Here is a 17,051-nt window from a genome sequence, read left to right as displayed (position 1 = left end):
TTCTTCCCTGCAGCCCCATGAACGATATGTGGCTCCATCCCTTGTTATTGATAAGGTTTGTGACCGCCATTGCCGTCAGGAGGCTCTGATCCTTGTGCCATTTGCCACCTGGCGTTGTCCCTGTACTTTCACCGTGGTCATCATGACACTGCGGGGTGGAGCTGGCCATGGAGGGTGGTGCCAGAGATGGGAAAGTATAAAGGTCCCTGCACAGGCGGCCAGAGATGGCATCTCAGCGATCCAGAGCAGTGTCCCGTTTCCTCTTTGCTGTCTCCAGTTGAGATCACCTTGACCATGAAAACAAATGCAGTTTTCCTGCTCCTCTTCCTAGCAACCTGCTTCACCCAAGGTGAGTGCAACATTTTGCTTAGGAGTCATTTCCTCTCCCTGCTCCAGCTCCGAGCCTGCTACATGGGAAGGCGAACCTGGGAACGGGCCAGCTGTGCTGGGGCCTTGCTGCTGGGCAGTGAGCAGCATTGCTCCCCAGAGAGTGCTGCAGTGCCAACAGGCACTAAAGAAGTGGTCCGTGAGCAAGCCTAGAGAAGTTTTAAAGGTGCCCGACTCCCACAGCGAGCAAAGCTGCTGGGCTGACACTCTTCCTGTGGGGCTGGAATTTGGTGGGAGTTGGTCATTTCTAGGAAGGTGCAACTCTTTTAGAATAAATAGGTGCTATTCTAGTTATAAAAAAAAAAGCAAAACCGGGAAGACAGGAAATAAATCTATAGAAGGGAAAATGCAGCTCTTGTTTCCAAAGTCAATGTTTAAGCCAACTGTGTTTTCAAAATCCCATATGGTGCAGAGGGATGAGAACATGAGTTGTTGCTGCTCTCCAGGTCCCGCTCACCAGGGATTTCTGCATTAGCGAGTTCATTCCCAACGCTTCTGAAGCCACTCCATCATCCTATTTTCTGTGCTGCAGTTGCCATTGCAGAGCAGTTTGAGCACGAAGCGTGGTCTCCTTTTATACGAACTAAGCACATGCAAAGCCACAGCTCCTGGGACTGGACTGGTGCTCATTCAGAGTAAAACCCCTGAAGCACAGAAGAGCGACTACCAGATCCTCAGCAACAAACCACTTCACTCTACAGACCCACTGCTATTGGGCCACACTGGCTGGCGATGCTTTGTGCAGATGAGATCTGGGTCTATATAGGCAACCCAAAGCCATCTTCCCAGTACTGCTTTCTGCCAGATAGATCCAGGCCATGGGTTCTACCCGCAGCATCCCAGCCGTCAGCTCAGGGCCAGCTTCTCCATAGAAAAGCCCAACAAAGTCACATCTTGCTCCCACCAGCTTTGGTGTAAGACCTCACAATCTACCATTCCTCCTTCTGGTAGAGACCAACTTGCCTTTCGCTCTGTTTCCTCGTGGTTCAAAACCACTGAGACCAGAAAATTCACCCTGGATTTACTCCAGGAGCAGTCCAGCACCAACAGGAGTTCCTCAGTTACCCATGAACATGTTATAAGAGATAACAAAAGCCACCTTTGCTCCCTGGCAGCTGGAACAAACAGCATGGAAAGTCACGGGGCACACATCTGGCCTTGGAAGGAATTGCACCATTGTGCTCTTTCTGCTGAGGGAAAGAAGTAAAACGGGAGAGACGCGAGGGAGGAAATTATTTGCTGGGCCTTTGAAAGAGCAAAGCTGTCAGAGTGAAAACACACAGCCCTCAGGCTCAAGTATTTTGTTTGGACCTCTAGAAGCCAACCTGAGTGAAGCAAGGTGCTAAGATGTCTTTTCTCTCTCCGTGCTTTCTCTAGGGAGTGCTGAGCCCGACGGCGCTGCTGGCCAAGGAACAGAGGTGAAGGCTTCTGTTTCTGTGTAGCAAGAGGGTATGGACAACTCTGGGGAGTGAGCACTGATCTGTACACTGGGGTTCCACTCTTGCTACATACAGTGAAGCAACATGAGCTGCTGGGCTGGGAGTGCACACTGGTGCCTGCAAACCTCCTTCCACCTGCTGCACCACAGCCAAATCCCACGGATGGTGCTGGCTTCCCATTGCATTTTCCCCACACTCAGTGAAGTAAAACTGTTAACAAAGAGCTGAATGCTGCTGTTACCTGACAAGAGAAGACCAAAACTCCCATTATTCTTCAGCTTATAAGCGTGAGGGCAGGTATTCTTGTGGCCATAGGAAATAAAACCTGGGGATAACATGATCAGACACTGCCCATGGAGCATTAGTTGCTCAGTGCTGGCACTGCCATGGGTGTGCAGGAGTGCCAGGTGGAGTTCAGCTGCCAAGGGATGATGACACAGTTCCCACCAGCTCATAGCAGGATGCTAAGCAAGCTGGGACGGGTTACCAAGACATACAAAACATGCACATTGCTGGGAACGCAGAGCATCTTCAGTAAACTGAAAGCACATCTGATGTTCTCAGCATTTCTCTTTCCTGTCTCCAGGCAGCATGTGGCAATTATGACATAAGGAAAGGTTGTACAAAGAACTTTGACCCCATCTGTGGCACAGACGATGTCCTGTATAGCAACGAGTGCTTGCTGTGCGTTCAGAACATGTAAGTATCCGGGCCTCCTCCGAGCCTAAATACCACACAGATGATGACACCGGGATTTCCTAGACAGCAGGCTGTCTGCATGCAGCTGGGTGGAGTGTGGGCAGCGAGCCCAGCACATCTGGCACACATCTGGCCTCCCACTGAGGCTGCTCAGAGCATGTGGGCTCCGGCAGCGAAATAGGTCTGCAGGCTGTGCCTCGCAGCACCCATCTGCCCACACAGCGCGATCAAATGGCCAACATCTCCCCACACCTGCAGCTGTCGAGCTGTGCCGTGGCTCAGGCTGTGCTGGATGCTGTCCAGAAGCTCAGACAAATGGCAAAACCTGCAAAGCCTGCCCGGATTTCACATGCAGGCAGAGAAGCGTTTGTTCGGGTGGAGGAAATACTCTGCTTCTCACACCAGCAGTTTAGAGCTGAGCTCTGCTTTCTGTCTTCTCTGCATCTGAAAGGTTACAATTTGCTGCGGATATTTTTAAGAATAAGCCTTTATTTAATCTGTGCTGGTGCCAGATTGCAAAAGGCCGGGACCAAAAGCCAGTGAAGTGTCTGGCAAGACTTGATTCATTTCATCTAACTTGGGCCCTAGGTAATTCTGAGTATATTTATATATTGCAAGTGCTTCATGGCAGACAAGTGAGGGAATTACTTCCAACTCAGTGCTATTAAGTACTTGAAAATCTCTGTTGGGAAGAGTGAGTCTGTACCATAAGCAGGTGCTGCAGTCTGCGGGGCTAAGAGAGCTTCACACTGGCTTTCCCCAGTGGACCCCGGGTTTGGGGTGACCACACTCATCTGCCATCAGCAGAGACATCTCCAACAGGAGCTCATATTCCAGTCCCTGGATGAATGGAGCTGTGGAGCCAAATTCTTAGGAGCACTGTCTGCTGCAATAACAAGGAACAGAGTCCAGATCACCAAAGAGCCTGGATGAGAACCATTGGTCTGGCTGACCCCCGTCCTTCATTCACCCAGGCTTCAGCCCCACATTCCATTCGACTTAAAGACACATTCCACTTAAAGAAAATGCAGAGAGGTGCCGAGCAGGATCTCCAAATGAAGGCACTGCAGTTAATGACACGGCGCGGCCGTAATGACCGTGCTGGAAGCCAACAGCCCAGCACCAGCTGCCGGCTGCATTGTGCAGCAGATGGGGGTGGGAGGTTCGTCAGACACAACATCGTTAGGGCCTTGGCCAGGAACCAGGAGAGCGAGGAAGGCTTCGAAGCCATGTGAGCAGGGAGCGATGCAACATCAAGGGCTCCTCGTCCCTTCGGCGGCAGAGCACAGCTTGGGGGGGATGGGAATCTCCATGGTCATGGGGGGGGAAACTGAGGAGTGCCAAAAATATTTTCCTTATTTTTGATACAGAAGCAGTCAGATGGGAAGCTGGGAGCAGGCCCAACACAAGCAAGGCGCTGTGACAGGCATTTGTCTGCAAAAACTCTCACAAAGTCGTAACCTTTAGCATCTCCAGCCAGACACGCACTGGAGGTGACTGACACTGGTCCTGCAGCAAGGAGGTAGACTGTTCTGCCCAGAGGCATTGGGAAGTGCCAGCTCTCTACTTACTGGTTAATTAATATTAACCTATGCCCAAGGTAACCCTGAACTCACTGTCAAGAGCTGTGGGCTTACTTAAATGTAACGCTTAAAGGAAGAATTAAGCAGTATTTTCACTTATTTCCTTGTCCCCTGAGCCAGGCTCTTTGTGTCAAGGACTTCAAGGCATCCTCTAGCACTTTGAACCTCTCTTCCAGGCAAAGACACACTAACGTGCGCATAAAGAACAGGGGGAAGTGCCAAGAGCTCTCTCCACGCTCCAGCTCTGCTTGAAATTGAAGGCACGGCTGTGACTGAGAAGATGGCATGAAGGTACTCCTCACCTCTACAAACTCCAAATAAACTGGAAGCACAACAACGGCTCGCGCTGGGATTTCTCACACGCACAACACACCCCATTCCTCAACATTTAAAATACCTTCCTGAAATACATAGGGAGGTTTGGTAACATCCACAGCGAGTACTGATGGAGCCCCAGGGGAAATTCCAAGTCATTCCCAAGAAGAGCATCAGGCTTTTGGTTTATCGGGGAGTCTCTCCTTAGCATCAAGAATCCTATTTTCATAAGCTTCCCATAGAGGATATTTTAACCATCTTCGTAACTTTCTGTGCCGTTTGCTAAAAGCAAGGCATCAAAGGCTAAAAGCAAGCCCCCATTTCAGGGCTCTGCCAGGATGAGGTCCAACAGGTCTCCTCGGTAGTGGCAGATCTGCCTCCTCCACGCAGCACAGTGGAGCACTGTTCCCGAGGGTCGCTCGGTGCCCGACAAAAGCAATCAGTCCGCAATTTTTCCAGTGGGTTAAAAAGAAAGAAATAATAAAATGCCTTTCCTACGGCGGCCTCGCTGAGCCCCGCTGCTCCCCACAGGGCACGAGCTGCCGCGAGGACGGGGCTGGGATGCAGAGGGAGGAGGTTTGGGCGCTGGAGGCCGCTGTTGCTCCGCGGAGTCGGGCCGGGGCCGCAGCTGGAGGCCGGGGCAAAACCGGGAGCGGACGCGGCGAACCGACACAGCCCGGCGGGGATCCGGTTCGGTGCGCGTCCTCCGGCCCGGCGGGCACAGAGTACCGGCGGATCTGAGCAGGGCTCATTATGGGCTGGAACATCTTGGTGTTCCTCTCGAATCACAGCCCTTGAACAGATATCCGGTTGCCTTTTGAGCAAATCGAATGCTTTGTTCTTAGCAAACCCTGAAATTCAGTTTGGTTAGAAACATCTGCTGCAGTTCTCTTTACGTCCTTACGAGTTCTGCTCCTTCAAGAGGTGGCTGATGCATAAAAGAAAAAAATGCACGATCAGGCTGAGAAAAAAGCTCTAGCACTCACTTGAAATGACAGCCAGATGCAGGCAGGCGGTGGGGGGGGACAGATAAACGCCTCTTCCCAGGTCTGCCAGTAAGTCTGCGGTCAAGGGAGAGATGAAAAACGGCTCACTTTGCACCTATGTAAAATTAATGCACTGAAGGAGGAAGCCCCAAATGCACTCAGGAGTGCATACTGCATCAATGCCTTTGCTCAAAGGGGATGCTGGAAGCGCACCTCCCTCAGCTGGGATGTTTCTAGTTCTGCTGCATCATGAGGGATGGAGCACAGCATTTACCTGAGAGCTCTCTGCAGATGGGGATGTAGGAGGGCAGCCTTGGCCCCGTGTTGCTCACTGCTCCTAGACTTCATGGCATGGCCAAATCCAGCTTAGTGGTCCGGATTGGTTCCTTCCACCCAGACAACACTACTGGGGTTGCGCCGAGGCCAACTAATGCTGAGCAAAACATCTTTCCTGCTCATGCCTCTTCTGGGAAGCATCACCCACTATTAGCCAAGAGCATTTATTGATGGAGTGAGGTGCTGTACAAGCTCACGAAATAGGGGTAATGTTGGCTGGATGGCTGAGCAGCATTGCATCTCCCCAGGCACTGTTCTGACAAGGACAAGGATTTCTGCTAAATGTCAGTCACATCCATTTCACAGCAAGATCCATTTCAGGCTTGAGATCAACAAGCAGTAACAGATGGCCCCAAGGGCCACCCTACACAATGGGCAGACCTGGTGGCAAGCTCCCAGAAGGGACCACCTCCAGCTCACATCCCAGTTTTAAACAAACCTCCATCAGGGCTTGATGCTGGGGTGGGAGTCCTTCAATACAGTGTCATATTCTGGTCAGTATCTCCAAAGCAGGCCTGAGAGGAGCCTCAGGGAGGTGACAGTGACAATGGCCAGGCAGCCAGGGACAGACGGCCCTGGGTAGCATTTGCTGCTTGGTTTCTTACAGCTGAGACTTTTCTGCCAGCAGAAATTTTGGTGGAATCCAGCTAAGGAAACCCTCCCCACATCAACTTTGATAATGTCCTCCTCCACAGGGAAATATTTATTCCTATCATTGATGGCATTTGACTTTATAATGTCAAGATAACAAACTGCTAAGTCAAGATTAGAACAGCAGTGAGGAATTTTAATGACACAACGCTTCAGCTGAGCAGAAACTCAGGAAATTTGGTCGTTTCCAAGTATTTGCGTTGGAAAGAGGCAGCATAGGCACAGTCTTCACCCACTACAGCCTTCCCCAGCATGAAGGCTTCTATTTTAACCAAGTTTCCAACATCAGGTTTGCTTTTCTGTTCTAAAAATAAGCAGAGCCCTCCTTGCCCCTGCTGCAGCTGCCAGGGGCACTGTCTGCAGGATTTGTTCCATTCCAGGAGATGTTTTCTTTCAGGGAGCTACACTGAACCCAGTTGGGAGAGCTGGCAAGAGGAGCTCCCTCTCTGCAGAGGCTGAGCAGGAAGCGGGTTGGAGCACAGGCCTCTTCCAAAAACGTAAGCATGTAACTAGTTGTGTGAAGGAATACCACCAACAGAAGACCACAAGTCAGGTCCTTCCCAGCACACCCTGGCACGATGATGCCCACATCATTTGGTGGATGCTGGAACCTCTCCTTTTCTGGCAGATGGTGCTAATGCAGCCCAAAGACACAAGGACATCAAGCCAGTGCAAGAGTCCATCTTGCAGGCTGCAAATGTCACTCTCAGGGACCAAGAAATAATGCATGAATCAGATCTCCAGCAACCCTCGTCCCTGAAGTCAGCATCCATGCTGGGGATGGGTAACAACAGCCTGCCTGGGGGACAGGGGTGCTCCCTATGTCCCTAACAGCCTCAGAGGCACAAACGGTGCTGAAGCCCAGGGCAATGATTCCAAGGGCCAGCTAATGGCTGGAAGGAAGGAGGCAGGGGAGAAGCAGCAGCAAGATGACACAAATGCCTGATATAAAGCATGCTAGAACAAGCGGCTCCAGTCCCAGCCAGACACTAAACATAGCCACAGCTTCACTGCAGTTTCTATTGAGCTGAAAGCGCTTCTCAATACCCAGGTTCTCAGGCAGCTTGGGAGTGTTGCAGACATGGAGCAGAACAACTGCACCAGCAGCTCCCCCTCTGGCTACAGACCTCAACCCTACTACCCTATTCCTCAGCCACTGCCCAGCGGTTTTGGTGCTCAGCAGCAGCCACCAACACGCCTGAGAGCTTTTCAGCAGCAGAGCTGCTCACACAGCCAAGGGATGCTGCTCAACAGCACAAAAGAGATGAGCACAGCAGCTAAACTACAACAGAGTTCAAGGGCAAGGTCTTTCCCTGAAAAGATTGCTTGAAAGATTAAAGACAACGTGTCTCAGTCATAGCAAGTGCCCCATTGTGTCTGCTGTTCCTTCTTAATCTGGATTGATAAACAGCCCCCCAGCGCTGGGAAAGCAGAGCAGCTATCCATTTACTACTTCCCCAAAAGTTAGTAGGAAAAGTCATTCACATCTGCATACACAGAAGCAAACAAGCATTTTCCGGCCCCACATCTGGCACAAGCTTTCCGCCCCAACTCAACTCCTTTTAAAGATAATTCCTGCCTCAGAGGCAGCTAATTATCCACAATGGTGAGTCGATGCTCTCCAGCTCTCTTGAAGGCAAAGCACAGGCTTTGACCTAAATAGGACATCAGGACCAGGGAACATATATTTAGAGCTGCCTAGCTGAGCTGTCACTCCCAGAAATAAAGTTCATGAAAGCAAGGTCTCCTGCTGTAACCAGTCCTGACAGTGGAAGTTTCCCATGAAAACAAATACCCATCACTGGGGGCTTGGGTGGGTTGTGCAGCTCCCTGGTGTGACATAGCACATGGCTTTCAGGTTGTTGGGTCTCATCTCTGTCTGTCATTCTCACCTGCTCCTGGAAAACCCAGTCCATAGGACAAGAGGCAACGGCCTTAAGTTGCACAAGGGGAGGTTCAACCAGGTTGGATATTAGGAAAAATTTCTTCTCGGAAAGAGAGATGAAGGTATTGGAACAGGCTGCCCAGGGAAGCGGTGGAGTCACCACCCCTGGAGGTGTTTAAGAAAAGGGTATATGAGGCACTGAATGACATCACCTGTGATGGTCACGATCATGGGTTGATGGCTGAACTAGTTGATCTTGGTGATCTATAACAGTCCTATGAAAACACTGCCTGAACAACACACCAAAATGCAAGCACAGGAATGACCTCCAGAACCAGATCTGCAGGGACTGAACATGCTGGAAACAGCAGGATAGTCATCCTGAGACCTTCGAAGGCTTCCTCACCTGAAACCCCAACACACACACACATACATAATGGCACATAATACACATAACGGCCAGCAAAGTGGAAACCAGCGAAGAGCACCATTTCAGCACAACACACCAGCCTGCCATGGTACACAGCCTCCATAGATGGAGCGTGAAGGCTGTTCTCCATTGCTGCTGAAAGTATTTAAGTTTGAAGAGTCCTCCCAGAAGCTCCTTGACTCCATGACCCTGAGAAATGAGCCAGAAACCAGCTCGGGATGCAGAGAGCTGCCATACAAACTGTTTCAATTCAGCCAAGAGGAGGAAAGGAACCTCGGAGGACGACTAAAAATATCCCTGCCAACTCGTACTCTGGCACTGTGCCTAATTGGGCAATGCCCACATGGGGAGGAGATATTCCTGTGAAAACCCAACGCTTGTATGGCTTCGCTGGGCAGGCTGCAGGTGGGAGCTCACAGCAACACCTGCCCCTGGATGGCCGGGATGGGAAATGTAAGGAGAGCGGCAGGAGGTGCATAAATGTAATTTTCTCTTTCTCTGATTGAGCGTGCTGAAGAATAGCTTGCCCATGTTAAGACAGTGTGAATCCGCTTTGTCAATATATAGAAATCATGAGGCTGTTGTGCCAGTCGGGGCAAGAGGTTTTATTTCTAGACCGTCAAGGGAGACGTAATTCTTTAGAAAAATCAATGAAATTTAAATAAGGACATTGGAATGGCTGTTCCAGCCCCAAAGGCCCACCTAGGCAAAGTACTGCGCTTCCAGCACAATATGTCCTCCACCAGGAGAACATGGCTGCACGGCTCCCTGGGGCACCACAGTCATGAGAGACATGCAGAGATGTGAATGGCACAAGCCAGTGCTATCCTCCTTCTTCCTCCCTCTGACCTCCCATCAGGTGCTGGTGGTGGACCTGGGGGCCTGGCAACCTCAACTGGAGGGCTTGGCCAACACCTTGTCTAGCAGAACTGGGGAACCATGGTCCCATCAGCAGAGCCAGACCTTAGTGCTGTAGCCCCATTGCTGGCTCTGACCTCACCTGACTGTAGCCCTGGCATTAAGTCCTTCCAAATTACAATCAGCAACTACCCCATCACTCCCATATCATGGTAATAGCCATAAATCAATGCACCATCAGAAAATAAAGCTTGAAACAGCCCAAGGAAGCCACAGCACAGCTAACTGTAGCAGATCATTTTTTAGTTTCTTTTCAAAAGCTTCCAGTAATGGAATTTCTACCGCACCCAAAAAGCCATTTCCCAGCATCTGTGTCTTTCTGGCTTGGCTTACATTCATGACATCTTCTCCTGGCCGTGAGAGACAGAGGAAGAAACATTTTCTTCCTCTTTGCAGTAGCTTCATTTGATGAGCTTCACACTCCTCCTGTTTTACCTGTCTTCAGTAAACCATTTCCTTTCCATCTCTCCTTCTAGGCTGGATTTTCTCTCCTTCCTACAGCTCTCACCCTAATCCGAACCTGAATCAGTTGCTGATCCTTGGAGCTGGCCCCATTGAGCTATTTCCACTGGTATTCTCACAGGAGGTCTCTGACCTGGGAGTACCACGCATTACCCAGAGCAGTTCTTTGGCATTTCTGCTTCACTGATGCACCACGCCAACCATTTCACCTTTACAGCTCCCAAACCCATCATACTTTGTTCTTGGTCACAACTTCTCCTTTCACATTCCAAAAGCCCACAGGGCTCCCAAAGCCTCACAGCGAGCCCTGGTGACTCGTGGCCCTAACAGTTCTATCAGCATGCATCTCCACTAATAGACAACATCTCTGTCAGGTCTCTGCTCACCTTCCTGTGCTCTATTTGCTGTCCCTGCCTCGCTGCAGGCCTGAATAGTCACCAGCTGCAACACGAGCCTTCATTTCCAGCATTTGTAAACATTTTCTGAACTTTTTTCTTTTCCCCGCTTCTTAAGAATCTTAAAACTAGGTCACAAAGAACAACTGGGATATTTATGAATCAGATTTGCCTTTGGGGTTTTTTGATCAAGAATGCTATTAGCGGGCTCAGCTGTCAACATCAGGACTGATTTAATAAATGCCTGACGTTCCAGTCATTATTCTCCTGAATGCATACTTCTCCTCCTTCCAGTGCTGGCCTGTTTATGTAAAGATTCTCTAATCTTGATGCTTCCATGCTGGTTCTAGAAAACAGGAGGGGAATTCAGCTTTTTGTCCATAGCTATCAGCCTCCTGCAGCTCCAGTCCCAGGGTAGCAGTGGGGCAGAGCTGGGGTCAGCATTGCTCTGCAGCAGGCAGTTTTGTCCAGAGACAACAGCTGCCTCTCCTTGTGCAGCCGGATGTTACTGCAAGGCTGTATATTTTGCTGTTACTTTTGGACAAACCTATTCTGCTGGGGACAGCCACAGCCCTGCACACTGCGGGTCACAACAAGCAAGCTGGTCCTTGGCCATCTCCGTGCAGGGACATGCTCAGGTTGTCTAAACTTTACTCTCACCCTGGCTCAATGTGCTCTGTGTTTGGGATTCTTTTTTTCTTTCTTGTACCATGTGGCAGCCTAATTACAGTCATTACATTGCCTCAAACTATTTCAAAGTACTTGCTACATATAATTACGTACACGTAAGTGAGAATAATGCCATGGCGAGCCCTGCGGCACAAACGTGTGCCAGAGAGACCTGTCCATGCTCCCCAGCAGAGCCAAAAGGCAACAACTGCAGCTCACTCCCAGCCCAAAATAAACCTTCCAGCAGTATGTTGGGGCCACCACCTCCATCCCACAGTCATAGGATGGCTTGGTTTGGGAAGGACCTTAAGGTCCAAGCTCCAACTCCCTGCTGTGAGCTGGCTGCCCAGGGCCCATCCAACCTGGCCTTTGGCACCTCCACCCACAGCTTCTTCTTCAGGCAGCCACAATGCACATCATGACCTGTGTGCTGTTTGCTACATTAGCAGAACTGGAACAGCTCTTCCTGCAGTGCCATTGTAGCAGGTAGACATACCTCCCCCCAAAAAACCACCGTAGGCTGATTTCCAGCAATCCCATGGTGTGCACGTTATCCAAAGAGACACCAAGGAGCTAAATTCCTGGTAGTGTTTATTATGATCGGCCGCTCTCATGCAGGCCAACAGGCTCCCACCATTCCTAATGAGAACAACATTCAGTCACACATTGGCACAGCTCACAGCCGGCTGCTCCCCGGGGAGCCCAGCCATTGGCAGCACACTGCAGAGCAGAACGCATTTTCCTGGGTCAACCTGTCCCAGTCAGATCACGGTAACATATTGGGCTGCTCCAGATACAAAACCAGCAGGGAAGGGTCTGCGTGCCATACAGTTACGCACACAAGGTAGATGAGGGTCCCTGGGGAGCACTGTGCAGGTGCTTCTCAGCCCAATATAACCCATGAAAACTCCACTCTCTTAGCTCCAGCTCCAAGCTTTTTTTCAGTTCCCTCTTCCCCCATTAGAGACACCTAGGGGCCAAGCTCAGATCCTGTTCTCACAGCCACGGGCGCTATCCCGTTGCTTTCCCACTCCCCAACCTATTCAGCAAACCCTCAGCAGGGACCCGCCGCCTCTGCAGCCGCCTTGCCGCTGCATGCCCTGCTAAGGAGAGCGCCGCTTTGTTATGCAAAGGAGTACAAAGAGTCCCTTCTGTGCAGCGGCAAGCAACACAAACACTTCCTAAATGAGACCAGCCAAACCCAAAGGCAGATACCAATTCAATCTGTCGGGAGACCGAAATTATTCCACCACACGCTTAGCTGCCAGGAGTTGTGCAAATGCTTTAATGAAGCCTGGACTGCACCGAGGCGAGGACATCAAATTAATTCCCAGCGATCTTTGGTACAAAAGGAGTTCTTCATCTATCTCTCCATTCAAGTTTCTTGTTCTAGTTCTTTTCTCTTTTGGAATTAAGTAATTACAGGGTAAGAAGTAAAATCAGCAGAGAGTGAGAGAAAACCCCTCCAGCAGAGCAATGGGAGCACAGGCAAGAGGTGGTTGTGCAGAGGCTGCTGCCCAGCACAGCAGAGGTTCCCAGAGCACAGCTGAGTCAATTAGAGCTCCACCAGCAGCAAACTGACTTAGCAAAAGCATACAAACCGTCTGGCCCTGAAACTAGTTTTGCTCGTCTCCCCTTCACTGACAAACACCAGATAGCCTTGGGAGAGCACATGCTCTGCAAGTCATTAGTTTATGCAATTTGGGCTTCCACTGTCGAATGTCACATAAAGGCCATAGCTGGAGACAAGAAAGTGCCTTCTGTTCCCTGAAGGGACAAGCAGGCACGTGGCATTTGCATGGAAGATATCCATGGCTTGACACTGTCAGTGTGCTTCGCCAGGACTGCTGTCCCCACAACCACATGTCCCCTCACTGGGGAATGGCAGCAGCCCAGGCTGGGACTGAAGGCTGAGTGTACCCATCTCTTCTCATGCAGCACTGCTGGTTCATCACAAAACAGGTAGAATCCTCCCCGCAACGAGTGACTCAAATGAGCTGCACCTAATAGACCATCCATCTCATTGACATGTGTTTTGGCATCTTTGACTGTTTCAAATCCCACTTAGATCTGCATAACAACTAAGATTACACCAGTCACAACCGCCATACAAACATCTCTATTACTGTCTGTACACTGGAAACACGACTGTTTTTTTTATTTTCCTTTTTTTAATTTCCCCTCTTTTCCTTTTTTTCTTATGCAACCCTGGCAGCACGTTAAACCAAGGCAAGGGGGTGCGGTGTGCTGATAATTATGTTGTCCAAACCTGAGATACGACACCAATATTGCCTGCTGGTACGAGGCACTGTGCAAACCTGTGTGGGCTTGCAGAGCTCAAGCACACTGTGAGGGATCCACAGGTGCCTGCTTTAATAACTACCACTCAGCACTGCTCTCCGTTTCTCCTCTGAATAATCAGACAGGCTTGGCTGGTGCCAGGCACAGCGTGCATCGCCTCTAATGCCAGACCCAGCTCAGAGCGGCTTGGGACACGTGCAGCCTTCCCATGAGCACAGGGTCTGGGCAGTGAAGCAAAATGTCCGTAGGGATTCTGACAAGGTGACATCTGAATAATGGTTGAAAATCCATCCGCACCGCCCTGCCTGCTCACTGCCAGCCCTTGGCAGTTTCCAGCCCCTGGGATGCAGCTGTCTCCAAAAACAGGCACGGAAGGTTTTTAGGATGCAAAACTTGGGACGGCGATTTGTATCTGTTCGGTTGATGTGACAGTGAAGGCATCTCCTTCCCCAAGTCCTCCTGCCTGCGTTGCACACCCCAGCCCAGGACCACACCTCTCTCCGCAGGTGAAGCTGTTTGGTGAAATGAAGTTTTCTTTAGAAATGCTTCAATTCTGCTGGAGTTTTTTTCCTCCTGATGTTTCTGATTTTCCTTCGCTGGCAGTTCGTCAAAATGGACTTTTTCAGAATTGTTCTATTTCACCAAACCTATACATTAAAAGATGCACTCGATGACCTTCATGGGTTCCTTCCAAACCTGGGGTATTCTATAATTCCATCCCTTTTAAAGAAAGCAGTTCCTTTGAGTCAACAGGAGCATCCAGGATTTCCTTTTCCCCAGTTTCCTAGGAATTCCTGAACTGGGATATTTCCTGCCCTTTCTCACATTGGATGTGCTGATGTCCCTGACCACAACACAATCCCCAGGGCACTGCTCTGTACACGCAGGGCAGGTTTTGAGGAACTCTGAGCACAGCATTTCCCACTTCATGGCTTACACTGGAGACAGAATGGGAAGGCTGGAGTTCCTTAGGATAGCTCTGCTGTGCAAGGTGCAGGACAATTTCTAATGCTATCAAAACCCGTATTCCCTAAGGCAGAAGATAGAACTACAGAATCATTCAGGTTGGAAAAGACCTCTAAGGTCATCTAGTCCAACCATCAAGCCATCCCCACCACGCTCACTAACTACTACCATTCTGCATCTCCATGGGTGGCAACTCCACCATTTCCATGGGCAGCTTGTTAAAATCTCAGAGACCTGCAAAATCAGGGCAGAAGGCACCAGAACACCCATACATCCACCAAGGTTTGAGCACACAGATAGCTCTGCCTTTGCCAACATCACAGATCCAGATCTCAGGAAGCAGCATATGCTTCCAGCACACCCAGGACTCCTTTTTTCCCTGATATTCACTCGAAAAGTTTCCATCCTTTTCAAGTACCAACTTGCTTGCTTTGATCTGTGGGGTTTTTTTTCACCCACAGTCAGTACAGCAATTCTACCAGCTGTGCTCCCAATAGATTTTTTTGGTGCAAATTACCAAAGGAAGCATTTGTTTCCCCAGCCTCATACAGCACTGAGCTCCTTCTTGGTTCCACAGCAGTGGGGTGTTTCTGCATGCTCCCAGAGCCCGAATGTCAAAGTCCCCACACCTTCCCAGCCCCCAGGAAGCAGCTACTGAAACATCTCGGCCAGCACCACCATGGGTAGGGGTTCAGACAGAGCAAACCCACAGAGAGCTCCATGCCTCCTTAGAGTCCCTTTGGGCAGCACAGCTCCCAGAAGCACAGGAAGCTCTCAAGTAAATCCCATCCCTTCCAGGCATCAGATACCTTATATATTTGATGCTACTTTGGCTGCAGTGCAGCCATCCCTGAGCAGCCAGGAAGGGATGCCAAGAACCACGAGCACTCAGATCTGTGAGGTCAGCAGCACCGTCACCAGGAAAAAAAATGTGCCAGGTCTTTAGTTAGATTTCAAGGAATGTTTTTCCCTCGAGTCCCACATACTGTACATGACAAATTCAGCTTTCCTTTCAGAACTCAAGTAACCCCTGCGGCTGGAGAAAAAAAAACCTTGTCCTATGCTAGTCCCAGATGTGGCTGGTCCTCTTCTCAAATGAATGGGCAGACCTCATCCTCTTTGCAAACCTCACTTGCACCCTGAGAAACACGCACGCCACTTGAGATCACTGCTATCCCAAGGAGATGCTGAAGCTGAAATAACGCAGTGCTCTCACAGCAGCCCAACTGCAGGGAAAGAACACCAGCCCTGCACCAAGCCATCACTGCCTGCCCTCACATGCACAGTACAGCTCATTGTGCTTCCCTCTGCTTCCCACACTGGTTTCCTCCCAGGTGTTATTCATGGGGAAATACAAACCCTCAGCTCAAGCCACACACACAAGCCCAGGTTCTGCAATCACTGCCCAGGGCTGTGGAAGGAACAGTACTTATTTCCTTTCCCAACAGAAGCTTGTATTTATTTTTTCTTTCACAAGAGGTTTCAATGACAGCATCACTCAAAAAGCTATCACTGCCACAAGAATCCAGCCTGCTCCTCGCTTTGATCTCTGTAAGGAGGAAAGACCTGCTCATGTTATTGCTGTGTTTTCTTACTTTTAAGAACACAGAAACTGGGGACAGCTGCCCGCACACAATGACAGCACTATACAAGAGCCACTTCCAAGTCATCTGCATGGGTGTTTTTTTCCAAAGTATGTTTGGTTTGATTTCTGTGAGGGCTTGAAGTAAAGATGCTTTCAAGATAGGCTCATACATCCCCATGGAGGGAGGCCACACAGCTGGCTGCTCACACACATTATAAGAACCGGACTCAAAAGCATAGGAGAAAAGAGCCAGTATTAAGACCCTTGAGCCAAAGAGCAGCAGAACCCCTCGGTTTTGCATCCTCAGTTGCCACAAAGGTTCCACAACCCACCTTGCTCTGTGATGTGATGAACAGTGCTTTCCACAATGCTGCAGCAGGAGCCCACGGTGTCCTACAGCTCAGAATGCTCACACATAGAAGGAAGCCAGCATCTGTAAGTGGAGAATCTGGGTGAGAAATGCAACACATGATACTCTGAGTCAGGGGCTGCTGGGGGTGTATTTGGGGACCTATAGCTTCTGTGCTCATGCAATGGGCTCTGAAGACCTGCATGGCCTTGTAACTTCACAGCCAGGTTCATCAGCAGCTTAAAAGCCTTATGTGCCACAAGGCAGCTTCATGCCTCAATCTGTAATCACTGCTGCTGTAGGAAACCCTCAAGGTTAAAAAAGGGGGAAAAAAAAAAGAAAAAAGAAAATGAATTACAGCAACAACAAAGTTTTCACTTTAAGGTGAACTCTTTCTTCAAACCCCTTTATCACATTTTCTTTCATCCAAGGAGGGACAAAGATTACGTGATTTGAAGGACACAGCTTGTAGGTTCTCACAGCCAGGAAGGGTTGCAGCAATGAAGGTAAATTGCTCTTTAGAGCTGTGTTTTCATTCTACCTCTGATTTGCCAAACCCCCACGCTATGCCCATTCCCATTCAGCAAGGTGAACGTCCCATCTGCACCTCGGCCAGCCCAGGCAGCAGCTGTATGATGCTGTAAGAGACCCCTACAAAAAATAAAAGCCACCAAAAAATGTCATCACACAGCTGT

General features: G+C 49.9%; 2 protein-coding genes across 3 annotated transcripts in view; one reads left to right on the top strand and one right to left on the bottom strand.

Annotated features, from left to right (window-relative positions):
* The window catches only part of LOC140258318 (serine protease inhibitor Kazal-type 5-like), an 85,281-nt gene that overhangs the window by 47,642 nt on the left and 20,588 nt on the right, over positions 1-17,051 (bottom strand). For both annotated transcript variants that reach the window (XM_072348506.1, XM_072348505.1), the window contains exon 2: positions 16,340-16,440. Coding sequence is in view for 1 of the 2 variants with exons in the window: in XM_072348505.1 (XP_072204606.1) it covers positions 16,340-16,440 (101 nt within the window). In the remaining variant the exon portion in view is untranslated. The remainder of the gene's footprint in view (positions 1-16,339; positions 16,441-17,051) is intronic.
* LOC140258320 (pancreatic secretory trypsin inhibitor-like) lies at positions 295-4,360 on the top strand. Its single transcript, XM_072348510.1, has 4 exons — positions 295-349; positions 1,765-1,805; positions 2,413-2,525; positions 4,285-4,360. Exons 1-4 carry the CDS (start codon positions 295-297, stop codon positions 4,358-4,360), a joined length of 285 nt encoding a protein of 94 aa, XP_072204611.1.

Source organism: Excalfactoria chinensis, chromosome 13, assembly GCF_039878825.1.
Source record: "Excalfactoria chinensis isolate bCotChi1 chromosome 13, bCotChi1.hap2, whole genome shotgun sequence".
Classification (NCBI taxonomy): domain Eukaryota; kingdom Metazoa; phylum Chordata; class Aves; order Galliformes; family Phasianidae; genus Excalfactoria; species Excalfactoria chinensis.
This window is presented reverse-complemented; position numbering and strand designations above follow the sequence as displayed.